Genomic DNA, 18,786 nt, shown 5'->3' on the forward strand with positions numbered 1-18,786 from the left:
GCTTTTCTTTTTTCCTGGGATGTCTGGAAATGGCAGGCATCCACTTTAAAGCACCTTTAAATATTGCTATTGCTCCTGCTGGTTCTTAACTTGGCATAATTAGGACTTACAAAGTTACAGTGATCGGGCGTCTGTCTAGAACAAAGCCTCAGCCACGCTCAAATTGCCAGCGCCGCTGCCCCATGCAGCACCCTAATTTTAGCCACCTCTTTGCCGTCTTAAGGTCTCTTTGCTGCCTCTTGACAAACACGCCATTCAGTCAAAAAATCAGTTTGTGATTAGATCCATCTATTTTGAGTTTGGATCTGATTTTAATATCTGGTGAGACAGAGAGCTGCATAGACAGACAGGTCACACATGATTTTAATACTTGGATAGATGGATGAGCACAGAGATTGATAGATAGATGAAAAGATGGATGCATACGCTCAGACTGATGCATTACCATTTTTAGTATATACATCTCTCACACATCCCTGCACTCTGTAAGTACTGTCCACAAAGTCAATTCTACTATAGCATGCATTAAATATTTCACTAAAATAAATAAATACATGTAACCATGACTAATAAGTACATGTCTCCTGCATGTTAGCCAGTACTTTAGGCAAACCTCTTCTTTATGCAGCAAAATTAAAAGATACATTTTCAAAGGGTCTCAGGGAAACTATAGAAATTTGTTTGCCCTCAGACACATACACCCAATTCCTCTTTCTCCTCTCGAAAAAGCACCCAGTGCTGATCAGAAATCAAGTTTTAGTGGACTTTTTTTTTCCCCTGAGATTCCACTCAACAAAAAATGAAGAGTAGAGTACCAGCCATCGTCCTGGGACTTGATGAGTTAGGAGGTTTTTGCTGGATGAGTTTGCATTCTCTGCTCCGATTACTGTTTTGTTTTCCATTGATCCTCCTGTGTTAATAAAACCCAGTCTGGAGTGAACAAAAGCTTGCTTCTTGTTCTAGTAAGAAATGTGCCGAGTGCATACCATATCATTAACATAAAAGTTTTTGAAATAATACTGCTTTCTAGACAGACTGTATTAATTGCATCAAGCTTTTTACAGCAGGGTGGTCTAATCTAGTTCTTCTTATTGGCTGACTCCAGTTATAAAACCAACACAAAATGAATACAGTGATATAATTGAAGGAAGAAAAAGTATTCTTTTAAAACCTATTATTTACTTACAGGTACCTTTTTTATCTTTACTGTCACCTTAACCTTTGCCAAGAAAACACCAGACTAGTTAAATAATGCAGTAAGTAGAATTTTGGTAGCCAAGTAAATCAATATTAACTTTCCAAGATGACTGTGTGATTTTCAGAATGTCCTAATGACTAATACAGCTGATTCCTTGAATTAACAGGATCTTGTTCCACTCTTCTGAGCTATGGCCCCATGCCTTCCTCTATTTTAGACCTTAAACTTCACAGCCCTGTCCATTAATCACTGCTGTCCATGCCCACTTGCTGTTTTTATATATGCAACTAAGTATCGTAATTACTTTCCACCTCCTTCCATCAGCCTACATGTGGCAAGGAAGCAGTTTCACTGGTTAGCTGAATATATGTGTAATGAACAGATTTAATTATCTTTATGGAGGTATATAAAACCCTCACTCGTGGGCCCAGGTCCAAAGATTTTGGATCAGGTATGTATCTGAATGCAGGCATAGGGGATAAATTATTACCTGTGCCATTACAATCCCCTTTGTCTTACGCCGATTATAATTCCATTTCTGGGGCTTTTGCACTGTAGGATCTTCAGGACAGGGACTTTTTTCTTTGGAAAGCACACTGTAAAGTGCCATGCACCTCTGTGCTGAGATTTTCAAAGCTCATTTTTTGTTAACTTCAATGGGAAATGGGCATCCAAATCTCTTAGGCAGCTTTGACAATTTAAGCCGTAATGTGCAATATTAATAAATCAGCATCATAAAAAGAGCCTTATGAAGATGTATTGTGAAAAAATAGCCCCACAAAAAGCATTGCAGTATATGCGCACATGCATACGGGCATACACTTTTCTTTACATACTTACATCTCTCAACAACCATTTGCATGTCTCTGTTATGCAAAAAAACCTCTGCGTGTTTTACAGTTACTCTGAGCAGTTGCAATTCATTGAAATGAAATAAAAAGCAGGCTCAGAAAAGCACCCTAACCTGGCAAGGGGTAAAGCAAAATGAATGCTTTGCCCATTTATATTTTAGATCCAAGCTACACAACCGTGTGAATTTCATGACTCTATTCCAACTTCTAATTAAATAGGCACTAAAAACATTTAAACGGGAGAACCCAATTCAACAGACAGAAGCTTCTGAGGCAAAAAAATAAATAAATAAAGAGACTGAGAGAGAGATTGTTCCAGTGGTAGATATTTTTTTTATATCACATGGAAAAACATAGACCTTTACTCACAAATTCCTCATCCTGTGGTGCCCTGAACACAAAGAATTGAACAAAGACAGAGGGGACCACAACCAGCACTGGCCGAGCGACACAGTGGACACCCAAGCGGACTTCCCAGCACCATTTACTGTGATTGAAACTACTATCAGCAGCACGTTTTCTAAAGATCGCAAACAGCTCTGGATGAGGCAGGACGACCTCCCCTGAACGCTACTCAGCATTCTGGGTGATCACTCTTATCTAGGTCGGAGATTTCCAAATGCAGTTTTCACACATGTGTTCCCCAAATCCCACTGGCAGCCAGAAGTTTAGATTCTCCAGCACAAAACTTCTGGGACTCTTGGAGGCCCAATTTGTGAGTGCCCAGCAGAGATTTGGGAGTACCTGCAACTTCAAGCCTTCAGGGTCACAGCCTGTTTGAGAACCGCACAGAAAAACTCAAGGTCCTGAATTAAATGAATGCTGAAAAACAGGTAAGGTAAGAAATGAAGAAGGAGGAGGAGAGGCGGGAACTGTTGATGGCTTTTGTTCAAAGAAGGAAACAATTCCTCAGAAGCAAGAACAGGGCTGACAGAATAAAAGGCTAATCAAGTCAGAGGCACAAGCAGATCTCTAAAGCTGTAGCAAGTGACTGTTGTAAATGTCTATATTAAAAAAGAGGGCACAATTCAGGGATCATCACTAGATTATTAGTCAACACATAGAACTCACTTTTCTTTCATTTCCACAAAACATTTCAGGGGCTAGAAAGATCCCGTAACCCTTGCTACAAGGTTTAAACCATGCCCAGGCTCATATACAGTGAATACTACGGGAGCTAAGAAAGGGTTAAGTAGACATAATCTCCTTTTTCAAGGGAAAAAAATATTTCTTTCAAGCAGAACTTGACCAACTACTGTCATAAACATGTAGTATGCACTTTGATATAACCTATTCTCTAAGTGCCACAGACTGCAGCAGTAATTACAGGAAGCCATGATAACAGGTCTCTCTCTCCGCAGAGCTGGCATCGCTCTCCCAGCAAACAGGCAATTCTGAAAACTCACAGCGCACAACTCCAAAGTGAGAACTCAAAGTACGCAAAGTACAAAAGCCTCGCCTTCCCACATTCTTTAATAAGTTATTCCTTCCTTCCTTTTCTATTTTTAGTTGTACTTGCTTCCCTCCCCACTAGCAGCTGGCATCAGAAACAACAGGGAACCAGGGCATCCAGTTCGCTGTTACAACTACCTGCCTACCAAAGGCACCTGGGTGCATACTGCACCAGTGAAGAGACAGAACAGCAAAACATGACATCAGTTCCAGTTTGGTTTACTGGTTACAGGGAGGAGGGAAGGGGGAGGCAGGAGAGCTGTCTGACTTTCTGATCCAGCGCTCACCATTCGGAAGAGCCCATCTCTACACCCATCTCAGGCCAGTTGGTCAATCTGCTGAGGTTGATGAAGCAGAGCCAGATTAAAACAGCATCTTCCCCACCCTGTGTACGGCAGCTCGGACAGGAAATCTGACCAAATCCCCTGGATGCAGTGACTGTGCCACACCACGCAGTGCATCGCTGCAAGCCCTATGCCTGCGCCCCGGCACAAGCAGCTGGGTGCAGGCTGAGCCTCTCCCAGGCAGAACAGGAGCCTTCCTTGCACGCCCTGAGCTTCACGCAGGGTCGAAACAGGACCCTGAGGAGTGTTCTCAGCCTCCTCCCGAGAATATTTTGTCTTTCCAAGATGCAAATTTAAATTTCTTGCAAAACTTTTTCTCTCGCTTTATTAGAGCAACGAAGGATGTACAGGGACATTCTCGTGAGAAATAGCATACTGCAGCCAGGTGGTACCACTGCTTGTGGAAGGAAAAAGCTGAGCGCAGCAGTTTTGCCAGCTTCAGGAGGACAGGAGGAGCCATTTCCCAAAGGCCTTACTCCTGACAGTCATTGCTGTCTCTCTAAATCCTCTGGTCCTCACGCATTACTTAGCTAGCATCATTCTGGGAACTCCCCATTAAAACTCCACGCACGTTAGCATGAATGAGGGCTGCAGGGTTTGGCCCACCACAGTGAGACTCCATAAACGCTTGCGGATTTTGCCACAGCTGTATTTTCTTTTAAGCCTTCCCCATTTTCACCTCTCCAGCCCACAGTTCACCATAGACCCAATCTTGCAACTGAGCCACGCTCAGAAACACCCACTGATTTCAAAGAGATCGCTGTGTCTGAAATGATGGGGTCTGGCAACAATATGTCCGTGTCCTCTTTGGCTAGCTCAGTGCACCCTCATTTCCACATCACTTTCCCCTCCTTGCGGTGACAAAAGTCAAGCATCCAAAAGGAATAAAGGAAAAGAAAAGCTGACGAGGGAAAGGCGAGGGATGCGTGGCAAGTTACCAAGGAGCATTTTCTCAAAGCAAGGGAGAAAACGGCATGGAGCACATACATCCTGCGTGCACATGGACGCGGAGGAGATCCTTTAATACAAATGATGGGGGAGGGAGGGAAAAAAAAGGAGGGGGTGGAAGAAAAAAACCTCAGATGTTAAATGTTATCCAATTAAGCTTAAAATAAACAGCCCAGAGAGACAAAATCTTGATACTGGGGTATCACATTCTGTAAGGAGTCTCAGACATTTGTTCACAACGTGGCACTAATGGCCCGGCAGTGGCCGCTGGTGACAGCTGAAGGTGGGCAGGCAGGAGGGGAGGGATGAGGAAATGGAGGGAGTCGCACGCCCTTTCCCGCTCCCCATCCTCCGCCAGGGTGGAGGGGGAAGGAGGAAGGGGACGGGGGTGGTTTAGGGCATTTTCTCTGCCTTCCCCATGTGACCCAGCAAAGGCAGCTCTCCCACAGCAAAGACGACATCACTTGGCAGCACTACTGACCTTCAGATAGCAACAAAAAAAAAAAAAATGTTTCTATTACCTGACAACTGACAATGACATCCAAATGTGCCTGACGTCTCAGTCTGAATCTCAGTCTGAGTCCCGCCAACTGAGACTGCACGTGCACCACAGCAGGGCAGGCTAAGGCAGGGCGGGAGGGAGGCCAGTGCGCGGAGAGGTGACGTGATCACGGATGTGTGAGGGTGGGAGGAGGCAGCTATGGGAGCCCCCGGCAGGTTTGCAGGCCTGGACGGCCCTGGAGAAAAAACAATAGAAAAAACTGTCAGTCGGATCTAAGTTTGAAGGGACAGAGGAGGCATCATCAAGGGAGACAGGCGAGGAGGGGTCTGGCTGCCTAACACGCGACACGCTTGGTCTGAACCCCTCTCTGGGTTCGGCTGAGGCTGGCGGGCTCACGCCGGGCAGGGGAAGAGCAAGAAGAGACATGGGGGACCCGCAAACCCGGGCTGGGGGCCCGTGGGGGGGGCACGGAGAGGGGTGAAGGAGGGGGAGGACGGACGGCCCTGGCCTGGAGCAGAGCCAGAGGCGGCGGACTTCGCCACCGGCACTTGCTCAGGGACCGAATCAAAAGGGGGATTATTGTTTTACGGCTGTGTTAATGCATTGAGCTGACACAAAACTGGGCAGACTTTCTGCCGAGCCGCCGCTGAAGCGGACTCCACACACCAGCCCAGACAAAGTGCGATGACTTAGAGCTCAAATGGCTTCAGAGAGGTGCCAGGAGCCGAGCTCCCAGAAGGAAGCACTGGCGGCCGCTGTACTGCCTTCCCGCTTGAGCTGCAGCCAGTTGTGCATTTTGCATGCCCCGATTATGCAGGCTGCTTCCCTATCGAGCCTGTGAAGAAGGGAGCAACCTTTTTCCTGGTAGCTAAAAGATGATAGTGTAACCTCCAACCATATTATTTATTTTTAACCCCTCTAGGAACGACCTTCCATTTAAAAGCTGTATTTAAGAGTTTTCTCCGGCTCCACTGGAAACGCTCACTCCTCCTGGCACTAGTCCAAACTGAGCTCTGCAGCTTTGAAAAACTAAGATACAAGTCTTAAATATCGATATACACCTGCACAAATACAGATGCGCACAAACATACACACACGCAGAATCAGGTAGAAGCCACATTTTTGGCATGAATTAGCAGAGTTTAAAGGGAAGTTGAGAGAATGGAACCGCTTTACATCCACCGTGAATCCCACCCCTTTCATTTAAAACGATGCCTGCCACTTAATTATTAAATAAAGGGCAGCTACTAATCAAGGGCAGTTTCTAAATGAAGATATGTGGTGGAGTGGTCGCCATTAAAAAGCTGGCATTTGCCAACAGTTACCGCACAGTGGTAGATCAGAAACCACAGTTTCCCCCTGTACTGAGATCAGGAAATATGTGTGTTAATTGTGGGGTATCTTCTGGCAAATGCTCTCCTTTTTTTAATGGTGGCAATTCTGTCTGTGCATGTGTGTGTGCCTTGCAGATACATGCAAACACCATGGCAGCAAGGAGCAATACTTAACTGTTCTCCCTCCAACCCTAGAAAAGCAACATTTTCTAAGGGAGCTTACACCGTGGCAGCAAGGAGAAGTATTTATCCGTGCTCCTTCCAACCCTAGAAAAACAACATTTTCTAAGGGAGCCTCTCCACCTCAAGAGTCCTGATTCGGAAACTAGGCCTGCATGTTGATCTGACAGCTACACATGTGAGGCAAACAGGGATACTTCATCCTTGGCACAGCATCCAGCGCTCCAGTCTGCAAGGACTGCATTTGATTTTGGCGTTTATCTTAAATGGCTAGGAGACCACCAGTGCAAAACATTTGTGTGAAGCTTTTGCCAAAACCACAAGTGAAGAGTCTAAATTCCCTGTGTAAATACTTGAGCTTCAAGCATCAAGGATAAAATTTGTGCTCTTTTGTGAGGACTGGTTTTAAATAGAAGCCATCTCTGTAGCTCATGGGACAAGGAAGGATTTTTTATTTTGGGGGCTTAGTTGCTTGGCTTTTGCAACTGTTTGATCTCCCTGGAAATACTACACAAGCAGGTAATGATAACTACTATCTAGATCGTACCTACATTGCATTTTGGGCAGGACTGTGCTCAAGGTAACGATAACTACTATCTAGATCATACCTACGTTGTGTTTTGGGCAGGACTGTGTGCTAGGCATGTAGAAACTGATGTCAGACATGGATTTCTATGTGTGTATGAACCACTCTACTGCCACTGTAACATATATGAATAACAAGTTTGGTTTTTTCATGGAACAAGCAAAAAGTAACAAAGATTTCCTCCAATGGCTTAAGAATTGTATCTTATATTCCTAATATTATAAAATGCTAGCCTATGCTAGGCTAGCATAGGCTATGTTGAGCCGCCTGGGCACTTGTCCTTGCTGGGAAAGTTGTGAGCTTGAAATCGGGATTTAGAGTAGGGCCACAGGGCAGCTACGTCTCAGGTTACACCTAGACATATCTATGGCCCCACCATGACTACGGGCACAGGTCCTGCAGTCACTCAGCCCTCTGCACATTGTGGTGCCATACGACAAGTTTTGAAGGAGCTCATCACACAGAGGAACTGTACGAAGCCCGCCAAGTGCACCATCAACCACAACTGCATGGAGTTTTAATGGGACGTGCACGGGTCCTAGCATGCAACGCTGCCCTAAGAGCAACAGCCTCTCCTCTAGTCCTGGTGGGTCCCATCTTTCCATTGGTAACAAATTTGATACCATCTGCACAGCCCTGAGGCGTATGAGAAGATGCTAAGAGCTCACCAAATGGGTACAGGGAGGCCCTCCCTGCTCTTATCCAATACGTCTCCTCTAGTGTGGAAAGGAAATTAAGGTTTCAAATAGGAGGTTTCTAACCATCTGGGCAAAGGGATCCTGTAAGAGCCTTCCAACAGAGGTACTGGGGGCAAGCCAGCAATCTGCTTTAACAAGGTGCCTAACAAATTTACAGGAAGGACTATATGAACCAGTTGCCAGTGAAGGGATGGAACTGAACGTGTCACTCAGAAGGTCTTTTTCTGTCCTTTGATGTATATAAGAGGAAATCTAAAAAGTGCTAACCTAGTGTCAGAAAGGAAAGGTTTGGTAAGGGAGAAGAGGAATGGACAAAGAGAGACTCTGGCAGATCCTCAGGGAGTCCCACCACCACTCCCGAGTCCAGCGCTAAGAGACAAAGATTGTGGGGCTGCCAGACCAGGAGGCTGAGTGTGCCCCTACAAGCAAAGTCAAACCAGGTGATTCCTCCTCCTCTTTGCTACCACTTTAGGGTTTGCTTCTTTGTCACAAATCAGGACAGTCCTACAGAATCAGATCAAGTGGCAAATAATGAAGAGGGAAATCATATGTACTGGCCTCAAGGAAAGGCATGGCGAAAAGGAGTGCTCCACCATTAGGTACATGATACCGCTTCATAGCTATAGAAAGAATAACAGTGGTGCTCAGAAATGCTCAGCTTGTGTTTGCTAGGTACATTCCCATGGTTTACCTCTCCAGCTCTTCTTCTGTGGGATTTTTCCCCATAAAGACATATTTAAAGCTGAAAATTAAGACAGAGGCTCTACCATTCTTCAACTTAACTGCTACAGATGATGGAAAAACACAAAATGAACAAACATAAAAAGACAAACGGATGTAGCTAGATAGATGGTATCCTAAGGTGATGCTGAAAGTTTTCTGTCCAACCCACGCAGCACCAGGCGAGGGAGGGGAGCCAGTCTCTGGAATTCTACAGCCGATCGACCACATCATGTTGCACACAGGTTTCAAAAAGAAAACACTCCTGCAAGCCCCTGACTGCCACAAAGGGCACAGCCACAACCGGCACTAAGAGAAAGCAGACCGCAAGAACTGCGCTGCAATCTTAAGAGGCAAAAATCCGATCTGACTGGGGTGAGCGGGCACACACATGCAGCTCTGCGTCGCTTGGACATCGCTGACACGATGTGCGAGGCTCAATTTTCCTCTTGGGTCAGCACTGGGAAATCACTCACCTACACTGCAGATCTCAATTATATATTCTGCATTCATTCTGCACGGATGGGAAGGGGAGTTTTGCACGTAGCATGAGTGTGAAACATGCACAGGGACTGTCTCCGTGTAAATAAAAGGTCTGCATTGCTGATGGTAAAGGAGGATTTTGTCCTCATGCTTTAAACAGGCTCGGTATATACTCAGTGCCTGTACATGACAGTAGCTCACAGGTTATGTTGACTCCCAGGCACCGCTAAGAGTAATTTTTTCGCTCCCTGCTATTTTTAAACTTGCAAAGAAGAAAATAAGGCAAATTGGACATGACCCCAGAAGATGGAAATGAGCATAAGAGCCTAGATGAACATGACAAAAGCCACAATCAAGGCATAAATTGCATCCTTTTGTTGTCCCTCTCCCTGAGCCTAGGCATGACTAGCCATATGATATGGTATATGTAAAACACCACACTCCTCTGGCACATCTGCAGAAAAGTCCCTGAGCAAAGCACAAAGGTGGAGCCACAAGCAGCATTCACAATGTCCCACCTCAGCGTGGTTCAGACCAGGGGACCTGATCTTAATTTAAGAGATCTTACTTTACATCTTGTGCCACGTGTAAATGCAGCCACACGTAGCTTGTGTAGCTGGTGCGTCCCCGGGGGTGTTGTGTGCTTGCCTGGGTGGGTGTCGGGGTGTGTATCTGTGCATAGGCAGACAGGTAGGTGCACAGGCAGATGTGTAAGCCACTTAAGGGGCACGAACCAAGTTTTTCTGTGTGTGTCTCTGTGCCTGTCTGGTGATGGAAAATCAGTCAATAGCTGGTTAGAGACTAAAGCTCTGTTCCATTATTAAAAAACTCTCTTTCAATAAAAAGAAAAACATCTGTTCAAACAGTATATGGCTACAAATTCAGAGTGCAGGCTGCAGCCTCATCCCTGCCCTGTGCCCGTCTCGTTCAGGGAGAGTACTGCAGATGTTTTGAGATGGCTTTTACATGTACCATTGCAGCAGCCTTGAACAGACACATCCAAAAGTGAAAGACAGATCTATTCACTAATCTTTCCAACAGATTTTTTTCCAAGCTTTTCCTAAAACAAGTTGTCTCATCTGTATTACACCCTCTCATATGGACTGTTCCCTCCTGATATTATTATCTTTCTACCATCTTTTTACACAGACACCAACAGGGTTGACGAAGGAAACGTGCACAAGCACACGTGTACACACACAGAGTGTACAGAGACACAGAGGAACAAACATTTCCAACTAGCAGAGCGATGCATGCACACCCTGCAAGTGGCGGACACACACAGCATCCCCCAGGAAAGGCAGAAGGACTCAGTGGTATAGGCAGACACGCTATTATACACACTCACGCACGGAGTCCGGCGCTCAGCCAGACACACCTGCACAGAGGCCTTTACCTCTTCCCCCAGCACACACACAGAGGTTTTGGAGCAGTTCCCCCACACCGACTTATAATGCTAAGACTAAAACTTTGCTCGAGCTGGAAATGGAAAGGCTACACTGGGGAAAGAAGAAGGAGGGCAGGGAAGGGGTTTCTTGTTATATTTTGCTCAGGGATATTTTTTTTTTTGGCAGACAAGGATTCCCTTTGAATTGATACATTTCTTTCTCCCAAGAATTTCAAATGATAATGCATAAATGAGTCATAGATCAAGAACAGCGACGTGGTGAGCAAGAAGGAGAAAGACTGTGAGTGAGGGGCACTGGCACAGAAATTTGACAGTACCCCAACTCCCCCCCTTCTTCCCCCCATGCCAAGACATTAATTCTCACAAGTCGGAGAAAATTACTATGCATGAATGCAAAAAGCATGATCAGGAGTAATTAACATGGCTTCATATGCAAATTTTATTAATGCAGAAGTACAAAGTCATTATGCAAATGAAACTTACGTCAACTCTCTTGACAAATATTCATCTCTAAAGCTCAAGTTTCTTCCTTCTAATTTTTTTTTTTTTAATTTTTTGGTGTAAAACCAAAAAAAAAAAAAAAGTGACGAAGACTGTTTGACAAGTTTGCAAAGTTGTTTTTCAACCGGAGAAATTTATTCTTGCATTGTTGATATTTTTTTTTGTTGTTGTTGTTGGCAGGTACACGACAGCTCATGGAGGAGAGCGGGAGGATGGGGGACGCGGGCTACCAGCAGCAGGCAGCCAATCAAAACGCCAGCGGCTGTAATGAGCGCGATTGATGACTGTTTGGCTTTACTGCAGGGTAATGAACTAGAATCCAGTCTGAGGAGGAAAAAAATATGAATATTCATGAAGCTGTGCTCCTGCCTTTGATGATTAAAGAAATTTTTAATATTCAAATAAGCGCTTGCCAAGTGATTAACAAAGAACAAGCACGCAGGAATATGGAAATGGAGCTGTGGAAGATTTGGGAGTCACAGTCTGTGCAGAAAAGACAGCACAAAATTTCATAAACAAGATAGGCAGATAACCCAATTCAAATCTGAGCAAATAAAGGGGGAAAAAATCCCCTTCTTTTTCATCAGTTTGGATATTGTATCAGTCACTTTGTTCTAGAGTGCGAAGGAGAACAAAAACAACCGATGCAAGAAAATGGGGGGGGAAATCCAAACCCTGAGAAACCCAACCCAGCAATTACAAAGCAAGAATCCTGGGTGAGAAACTGATAGGAAAAAGATGGCTAAGTCCACCTTCTGCTGTGGGCTATTGCTTTTCAAAAGCAGGAGCCTGCCTGATGCTGAGCGCCTCCCAGCTACTGAGAACCGCCAACTTGTTGTATACGACAGGCAGGAGTCGAAAGTATCCTGAAAGTCGAAAGTATCCCAAAATAACTGAGGCCGGTCCCTACCGTTAAATCCCTTTCCTCGGCTAGAGGATGCACCGCGGGGCTTGACCACTGTCTGGGAGAGCAGGGAGGGAGTGCAACAGAAATAAGAAATATTATTGCCAGGGGGGAAAAAGCAAAAAAAAAAGGTGCAAAAGGAGGGAGCAAGGAGGTCTCAGCTGCCCACCCTGGTACTCAGTTGGTAAGAAATGTGTTTTCCGTGTCTGAGCCAGAAAGGTCCTCCACTCCCCACAGGTTTCTGAACAAGGATACAAAAATCCAGCCACGTTACAAAATGTCTGTTAAGTTCAGGCTCTCACAGTTTAATAGCTTCACTAAGGATTCACACTGAAGCACATAATAACAATATCAGCTGCTAAAATGACTTTGCAGTTAAAATACATCTAATTAGCAGCCAGTGACATCCTTTTTTTTTTGTCTTTTTTGGAAAAACAGTTAACTTCAGGGCTACCTTATACCAGGAGGAAATGTGGTTGAGCTCTTTCTGCTACTCAAAAGCCAGAGTAAGGATGTCTTCAAACTCTTAGGGCATTGGAAAACCGACTCACCTTCTTTGTTATTAGATCCTGGGGTTTCACAGGCCTGTTTGGCTTTTCTGCAGATCTTTAAAACCTCTGGTTAATTATTTCCTATTTTAAAATCTAAAGAAAGCATAGTCTGGGTACCATTTATAATTAGCTGGTGCCTTCAGAATGTAACATTTCAACTCTACTTTTTAAAAAAAAAAAATAATAATAACAACAGCATGAGGACAATGTACAAAATGCACAAAACGGCCACGACCGGAACCTTCAGAGCTGCCGTGAAGACACATCGTGGAGCTAATGGGATTTTTCCCCCCATATCTGCTCCATTTTTGGAGATACAAAAATACCCGCTCTTGATGTACCACAGGAAAGAAAAGGGGAAAAAAAAGGAGAAGGGAAGGAGGAAAAAAAAAAAAAGAAATGCCTAAACATAAGTAAAGATAAGGTTAAACACCATGCAGGGGTATTGCTGGGAGTCTTTCCTCTGAATAATGCCAAGACCTTTTGAAGATGCCTGTTGTCTCTAGGTGTGTGTGGGCGGGTGAAGTGTGATATTACATAACACACACGCGGCAGCGGCTGTGCACAACCGTACTGATTAAAACGCTTGGCTGTGAAACTCAGCTTTCCATTTCCTGGGCTGTTCGTAGCTCATGTCAGACCCTTGAACACCGTAAATGTTATCCTTTGTCTATGAGATTCCTTGGCTTTATTTTAATCAATGCATTTTCTTTTTTAATGACAGAGAAGCAACTACCAGCTCACACAGTTGGTTGCTTTGAAGCCCTTCTTAAATGGCAGTTGAGTTCTACCATATAAATGTGAATACTTAATATTTATGCTACATTTTCTTCCTTTCTTTAAAAGCACCTCATTTACATATTTCTGGAGAATAATGATACTTCAGCAGGGCAGGTGAACACACATTTCAGCATATGGAGTCAATGGGAAAAAGTATTAAGAGTCAATATTGCAAAAATCAGCCCCTAAATTTAAGTGGCTTGAATAGAGCGTGCAGCTGTGGTTGCCTGTCAGTAGTTAGATGCTGTAATAATAATAATAACAACAACAACAACAATAATAACAATAATAATAATAATACGCCTTTCATTTCTCTAGTGCCTTCCACGCAAAGATCTGGAAGCACTTTACAAAGATAAATAAACTGAGCTTGGAACACCCCGTGTGGTTAATAAATATCCTAATATATCTAAATATCCTGTTTTGAGCATGCAACTCTTCTCACTGCATAAAAATCCACATTTTAGGTCATCCACATATTTGCACACGGCATTTTGGAGGCTCAGACGTCGAGGGCAGGCTGTGGAGATTTTTACTTACCTAAGAGACCATGTGGATCCCCAGAAGTAGCACACACTATGCCTGCAAGATTGCTTATGCAGTGCCAAAACCTGTCTTTGAGGAAATGGGGGTGTGGGTTGCCACTGGACCCACTCAGGGGCCAGGGTGGGAGGCCCGCGGGGGCATCCAGGTGCCGCATGCCAACATCGGCAGCATCCCTATGAGCCGGGTCCCCACGGGGGCTCCTGCAGGACCACCCATCCCCCCTCCCACCTGATGCTCGTCCAGACCTGCTCCGAGCCCCTTGTCTGTGCTTTGAACACGAAGCTAAGCGAAAAACTGAAATATCTCGGCTCACCCCGATTAAACACACAAGAAAAAGGACTTTCGCCCACCCCAAGGCTGCATTCATGGCTTCCTCCCGCCGTGCCCTCTGCCCACCCCACCAACGCAAGGCTTTGTCCCAGGAGGACGGTATCCCTCTGCTATGAGAGCAACCAGGAGCGAGAGCAGCGGAAACAAGGGCAGGATTGGGCCTAAAACATCATAAGGCATAAGTAAATACAGCATATCAACAGATGTGATATAAATATAACATAGGAAACCAGGGCGTTTTCTCATCTCAGGAGGGTGGTCTTGCAGACAGGGCTCTGGGCTGGGAAGGGGGCCAGGGCGCACACCCCAGGGCACGAGCCAGCCGGGCTATGGCACATCCCCTCCCGGAGCTCGGCTTTCCCCTTCCCACCCTCTGCCTGTCTGGTCTGTTCAGCCCCGAAACGCTTCCAAGTAGAGCCTGGCTCTCACTCCGGGGGTGCAGAATGCCTAACACAATGGTGCCCTGATCTGAGCTGCAATGTCCAGAAGCTGCCACAATAAACTAACAAATAACAATAATCACCCTGATTTGTGGAGTTTGTTTTCCAAAAGGCATAAAGGGTTGACAATAAACAGTTCATCAGTTTTCCCAAGTTTGTTCCCCAACTCTTGTAATTAAGTCCTGGGGAGTTTCAATGGTTGTAAAAATCCTTGTGGGGATTAAAATTTTTAGTTCCGATTATACCGTGAATATTTCTATACACCAGCAAATATTCCTGATGTAATTGAAACATATAACCACCCCAATAGACAATCACAGCAATTTAACAGGCCCTGGAATTAATAAAGGAACTCAGTGGATGAAAAGAGCTGTTTCCAAAGGGCAAAATAATATATACAGCCAGCTAAAGAGCGAAATACCACTACAAATAATCTGAGGGCTTGACTACAAAGGCATGGTCAAGAGGCTAAAATGACGGAAGTGAAGTGGCCAGGGAAAAGCCTCGGATAGGCAGGAGTCACTAACGCTGGTGGACTTCTCGTCTGCCTTGGCCATTTGGGACTGAGCCCTGCTCACACCAGCAGACGCTGCACTGCACACATGTATCCTCAGGCAGAATATAGCCTCTGGAAAAGACAACAGCAGGATTTGCTGCTCAGGTAGGTATCTCTTCCTTGCTCTAAGGTTTGCATTCTACTAGTATTTTTGAATTTTTTCCCTATCTCACACTAAAATTAAAAATAAAAAAAAAAGTGGTGAAATTAGGCAGGATGAGGCTTCGGCAGCTCTGCAGCTGTTTGGTAGCAAAAACAATTCCTGGAAAGGGAGGGAACCTGGGGAAAAAGAGGCAGATGAAGTCACTCTGCCCCTCTGTGCCTCAGTCTCCCCATCTGTGAAAATCGGCTAATGACATCCACCTGATTTTGTTAAATGTCCTGGAAACTAAAAAGACTCTGTAACAGCAGTATATTAAGCAGCAGCACTGTTAACTGTTTCACTGCTGGAAATGTGAAGGAGGACCATCAAGTGATGCCGATGTCCCTGCAAAGCACAGATGGACAAACTTAATATACAGACACAATTAGCTTTGGGAGAGAATCATAGCTCCTGGTTTTTTGGCTCACCCCTTGCCAAACGCAATGTAAGTGTAGGCACTTTGTAAGTGCTGAATTTCAATGTGAAAAATAGTCTACCTGCCTAGTGTGAATGCATACATTACACTTCAAGTAATAAACAGTGTTTGGAGGGGTCCCATTAACGTTCGCATTTATAATTTGCAAATTCTCCCTTGTACACAGAAGACATTCACACTCAGCAACAACAAGCAAACTTAAAAAAGCAAAGCAGGGCAAGCAATCGTAGTGGGGGGAAAAGCAACAGAGATTTTTAAAATGAGGATTCCCTTTGAGTTTTGGATCTCTTGGGGGAAAACCAATCCAGCTGCGTGTGTACAAGCAGGCCCAAGTCTGATAACTGAATCTGTCAAATTAAATGAGCGGAGCAATCAACTGGAGATGGTAAAACAATCCACCAAACGAGGGGAACACTGAGGATCTAAAGCTTCAGTCCTCAATTTACTGGACACCAGCACAACTGAGTAAATAATGCTCTCTGAATGGAAAGGAGGCTAGAAAATTAACTAGCTTTTAAATAACGAAAGAAAGCAGACAAATAAACCAGCAACCAGGAATCTAGTTCAGACTATAATGTAAGTTAAAAAAGGGAAATAATAAACCAATGTTTCATTTGCACAAGGAAGCATGTTGTGAACCAGCGCCCAATCCTGCTGCTAAATAGCACAATGAAAAGTTTCACCCAAAGACTTGGATCCGAGCAGAATTTGGCCAGTCACAAGTGCTAATTAGACAGGATAACTGAACCCTGCACCAGGAGAGGTAAAACACAAGTACAGTATAAAAAGAATCCCTTACGCCTTTCAGCATGACACAAAACTAAGAGCAAAGCCAACTACAAGAAACCAAGAACCATTCTGCGTACAGGACATTTTTTCTGAGGTATATTTTTTCTGGACCAGATTTCCCCATAACTTCCAATTCACCCATTTATTTGCACAGAATAGCTTCTTTCTCCATAAGATAAACACATAAGACATAAAAAGGCTTTTTATTATCAGGTCTGCTTGAAATGGAAGCTGAAGTTGATTACCCAGGAAGGTGTATTAAAAAAAAAATTATAACAAAACAGAGATACTGTACAAACCGAGGTGAAGCAAAAGAATTCCTTCAAACATCCATAGTCAGGATGAGGAAGCGATATTAAATTCATACCTATCACCCCAGTAAAATAAAGGCTAGTGGGTTTTTGTTTTGCTTCTGATGAAGATGTCAATATACTCAAACGGCAGCTTACTGCTGTATATCACAGTCTAACCAAATCTTTCTATAACCTCTTGCATTACAAGCAAAATCTCTAAAATGTCACCAACTAAAAAACTGAACTATCCTGTAATTAGTTTCAACAAAGTAGTCCTTTTAACCCTAATTTTCTAGATGTAGATGGCATTTCCGAAGTAAGCGTTATGAACCTTCTTTAAGGACAAACGGAATCAAATTGTAAAATCATAAGCAGCAATCTAGCAGTTCTTCCTCTAAGCAAGCCTTTTATTTCCCTGTAATAAATTCAAATCCAGTCGTCAGTCTCTTAAATAGGTGATCAGAGAAAATATGCATGCACACCTAAACGGTTACAACAAACCTTATTTTTTAAATAACACTTCAATCACTAATATAATAAAGACTGTTATAACACGTTAGCACTGGTATCATTATTCCTTATGATTCAATATTCTAATGACTGGCTGTAACAGAGGTTTATGTTCTGCCGAGGTTTATACCACTATTTAATGTAATTAAGCAAACTGGCAGCCAATGCCTCTATGGAAATATCATTTCTATCGCAGAGTATTCCCACCAGAAATTCAGAGGAATCATAACATACAAACTTTGATTCTGTTTTTTTTTCCCCCTGTTCTGAAACTGATCTGGCATTTCTTGGACTTAGTAAAGTGGAAGAAGGAATTAATTTGGCTTCTGTAGACATGTTATTATTGACAATACTAATAATCTATGACAAATGGGCCATCCCCGCTCGTCTCTTTCAGCAGGCATTGCAGCCTGCACAACATCGCTTTGCAAAACCCCAGAGCTGGACTCTCCTCGTGCCGGGAGCCCTGTGAGTGTACCAGCAACGGGGTTTTACGTAAGCCATTAAAATGCTAATATTCAGCACGGGCCAGATCCCTGTTACCACTGAAAGCAGAACTAAAGCTCCTCTGGAGACAGGATAAGGCCCTTCCAATGTGATCAAAGAGTAAATACATGCAAAGCTCTGATGGGAAAAAGGATCTTTTTTCTAATTTTAAAACCAAACAGGGAGAGTCCACCAGGCTCGTAATCCATGTTACAGTCACATCTGGGATCACTGACATCGGGGTTAATAGCAGCTAGGAAGATGGGTCCAGGCTAAAAAGTTGCCACCTGAGGTCAAAGAGGAGCGCTTAATACCCAGGATTGCATCAAAACAGAGTTAGCTACCTTTTGGGCTACACTCCCCTCCACTTGACACAGCTCTGCTGACGACAGCAGATGTGCCACATATATATATATACACACACGCGCGCACATATAGCTGTGCACGGCTTTGTCACGTCTGCATTCACCCCACCTTGCAAAGGCAGGTCAGCCCTTTCGGCAGCCCTCACTCAAGCAAGAGGTTTATGGGGCCGCCCAGGAGCACAGGGTCAGGAGCAGAATTCGGCCCCAAAACCAGAGTTCGCCTGGTGCATGCAACAGCAGAGCTCACGCGCCGACTTGGTTAAAATAAAGGCTTAGTTACCTCTCCCTCCCAGCTGAAAAGCTCTGTGTAGAGGGAAAAAACACCCAACACTGAAAAAAAACCCACACCCATTTGTGAGGGGGGACAGGACAAGGAATGATAACGAGAAAGGGAAAATGTCTGGTTCCTATTATTGCTATCTCCAGCACTTTCACCTCCACAAACAGTTTAAA

General features: G+C 44.3%; 1 protein-coding gene across 4 annotated transcripts in view; it reads right to left on the minus strand.

The window, feature by feature from the left end:
- BCL11B (BCL11 transcription factor B) overlaps positions 1 to 18,786 on the minus strand; it is a 92,955-nt gene that overhangs the window by 44,114 nt on the left and 30,055 nt on the right. For 2 of the 4 annotated variants that reach the window (XM_076345411.1, XM_076345410.1), the window contains exon 3: positions 5,315 to 5,530. The exons of the other annotated variants lie outside the window; for them this stretch is intronic. In XM_076345411.1, the coding sequence (XP_076201526.1) occupies positions 5,315 to 5,530 (216 nt within the window). The remainder of the gene's footprint in view (positions 1 to 5,314; positions 5,531 to 18,786) is intronic. 4 annotated transcript variants of the gene reach the window in all.

Source organism: Aptenodytes patagonicus, chromosome 7 (assembly GCF_965638725.1).
Source record: "Aptenodytes patagonicus chromosome 7, bAptPat1.pri.cur, whole genome shotgun sequence".
Lineage (NCBI taxonomy): Eukaryota > Metazoa > Chordata > Aves > Sphenisciformes > Spheniscidae > Aptenodytes > Aptenodytes patagonicus.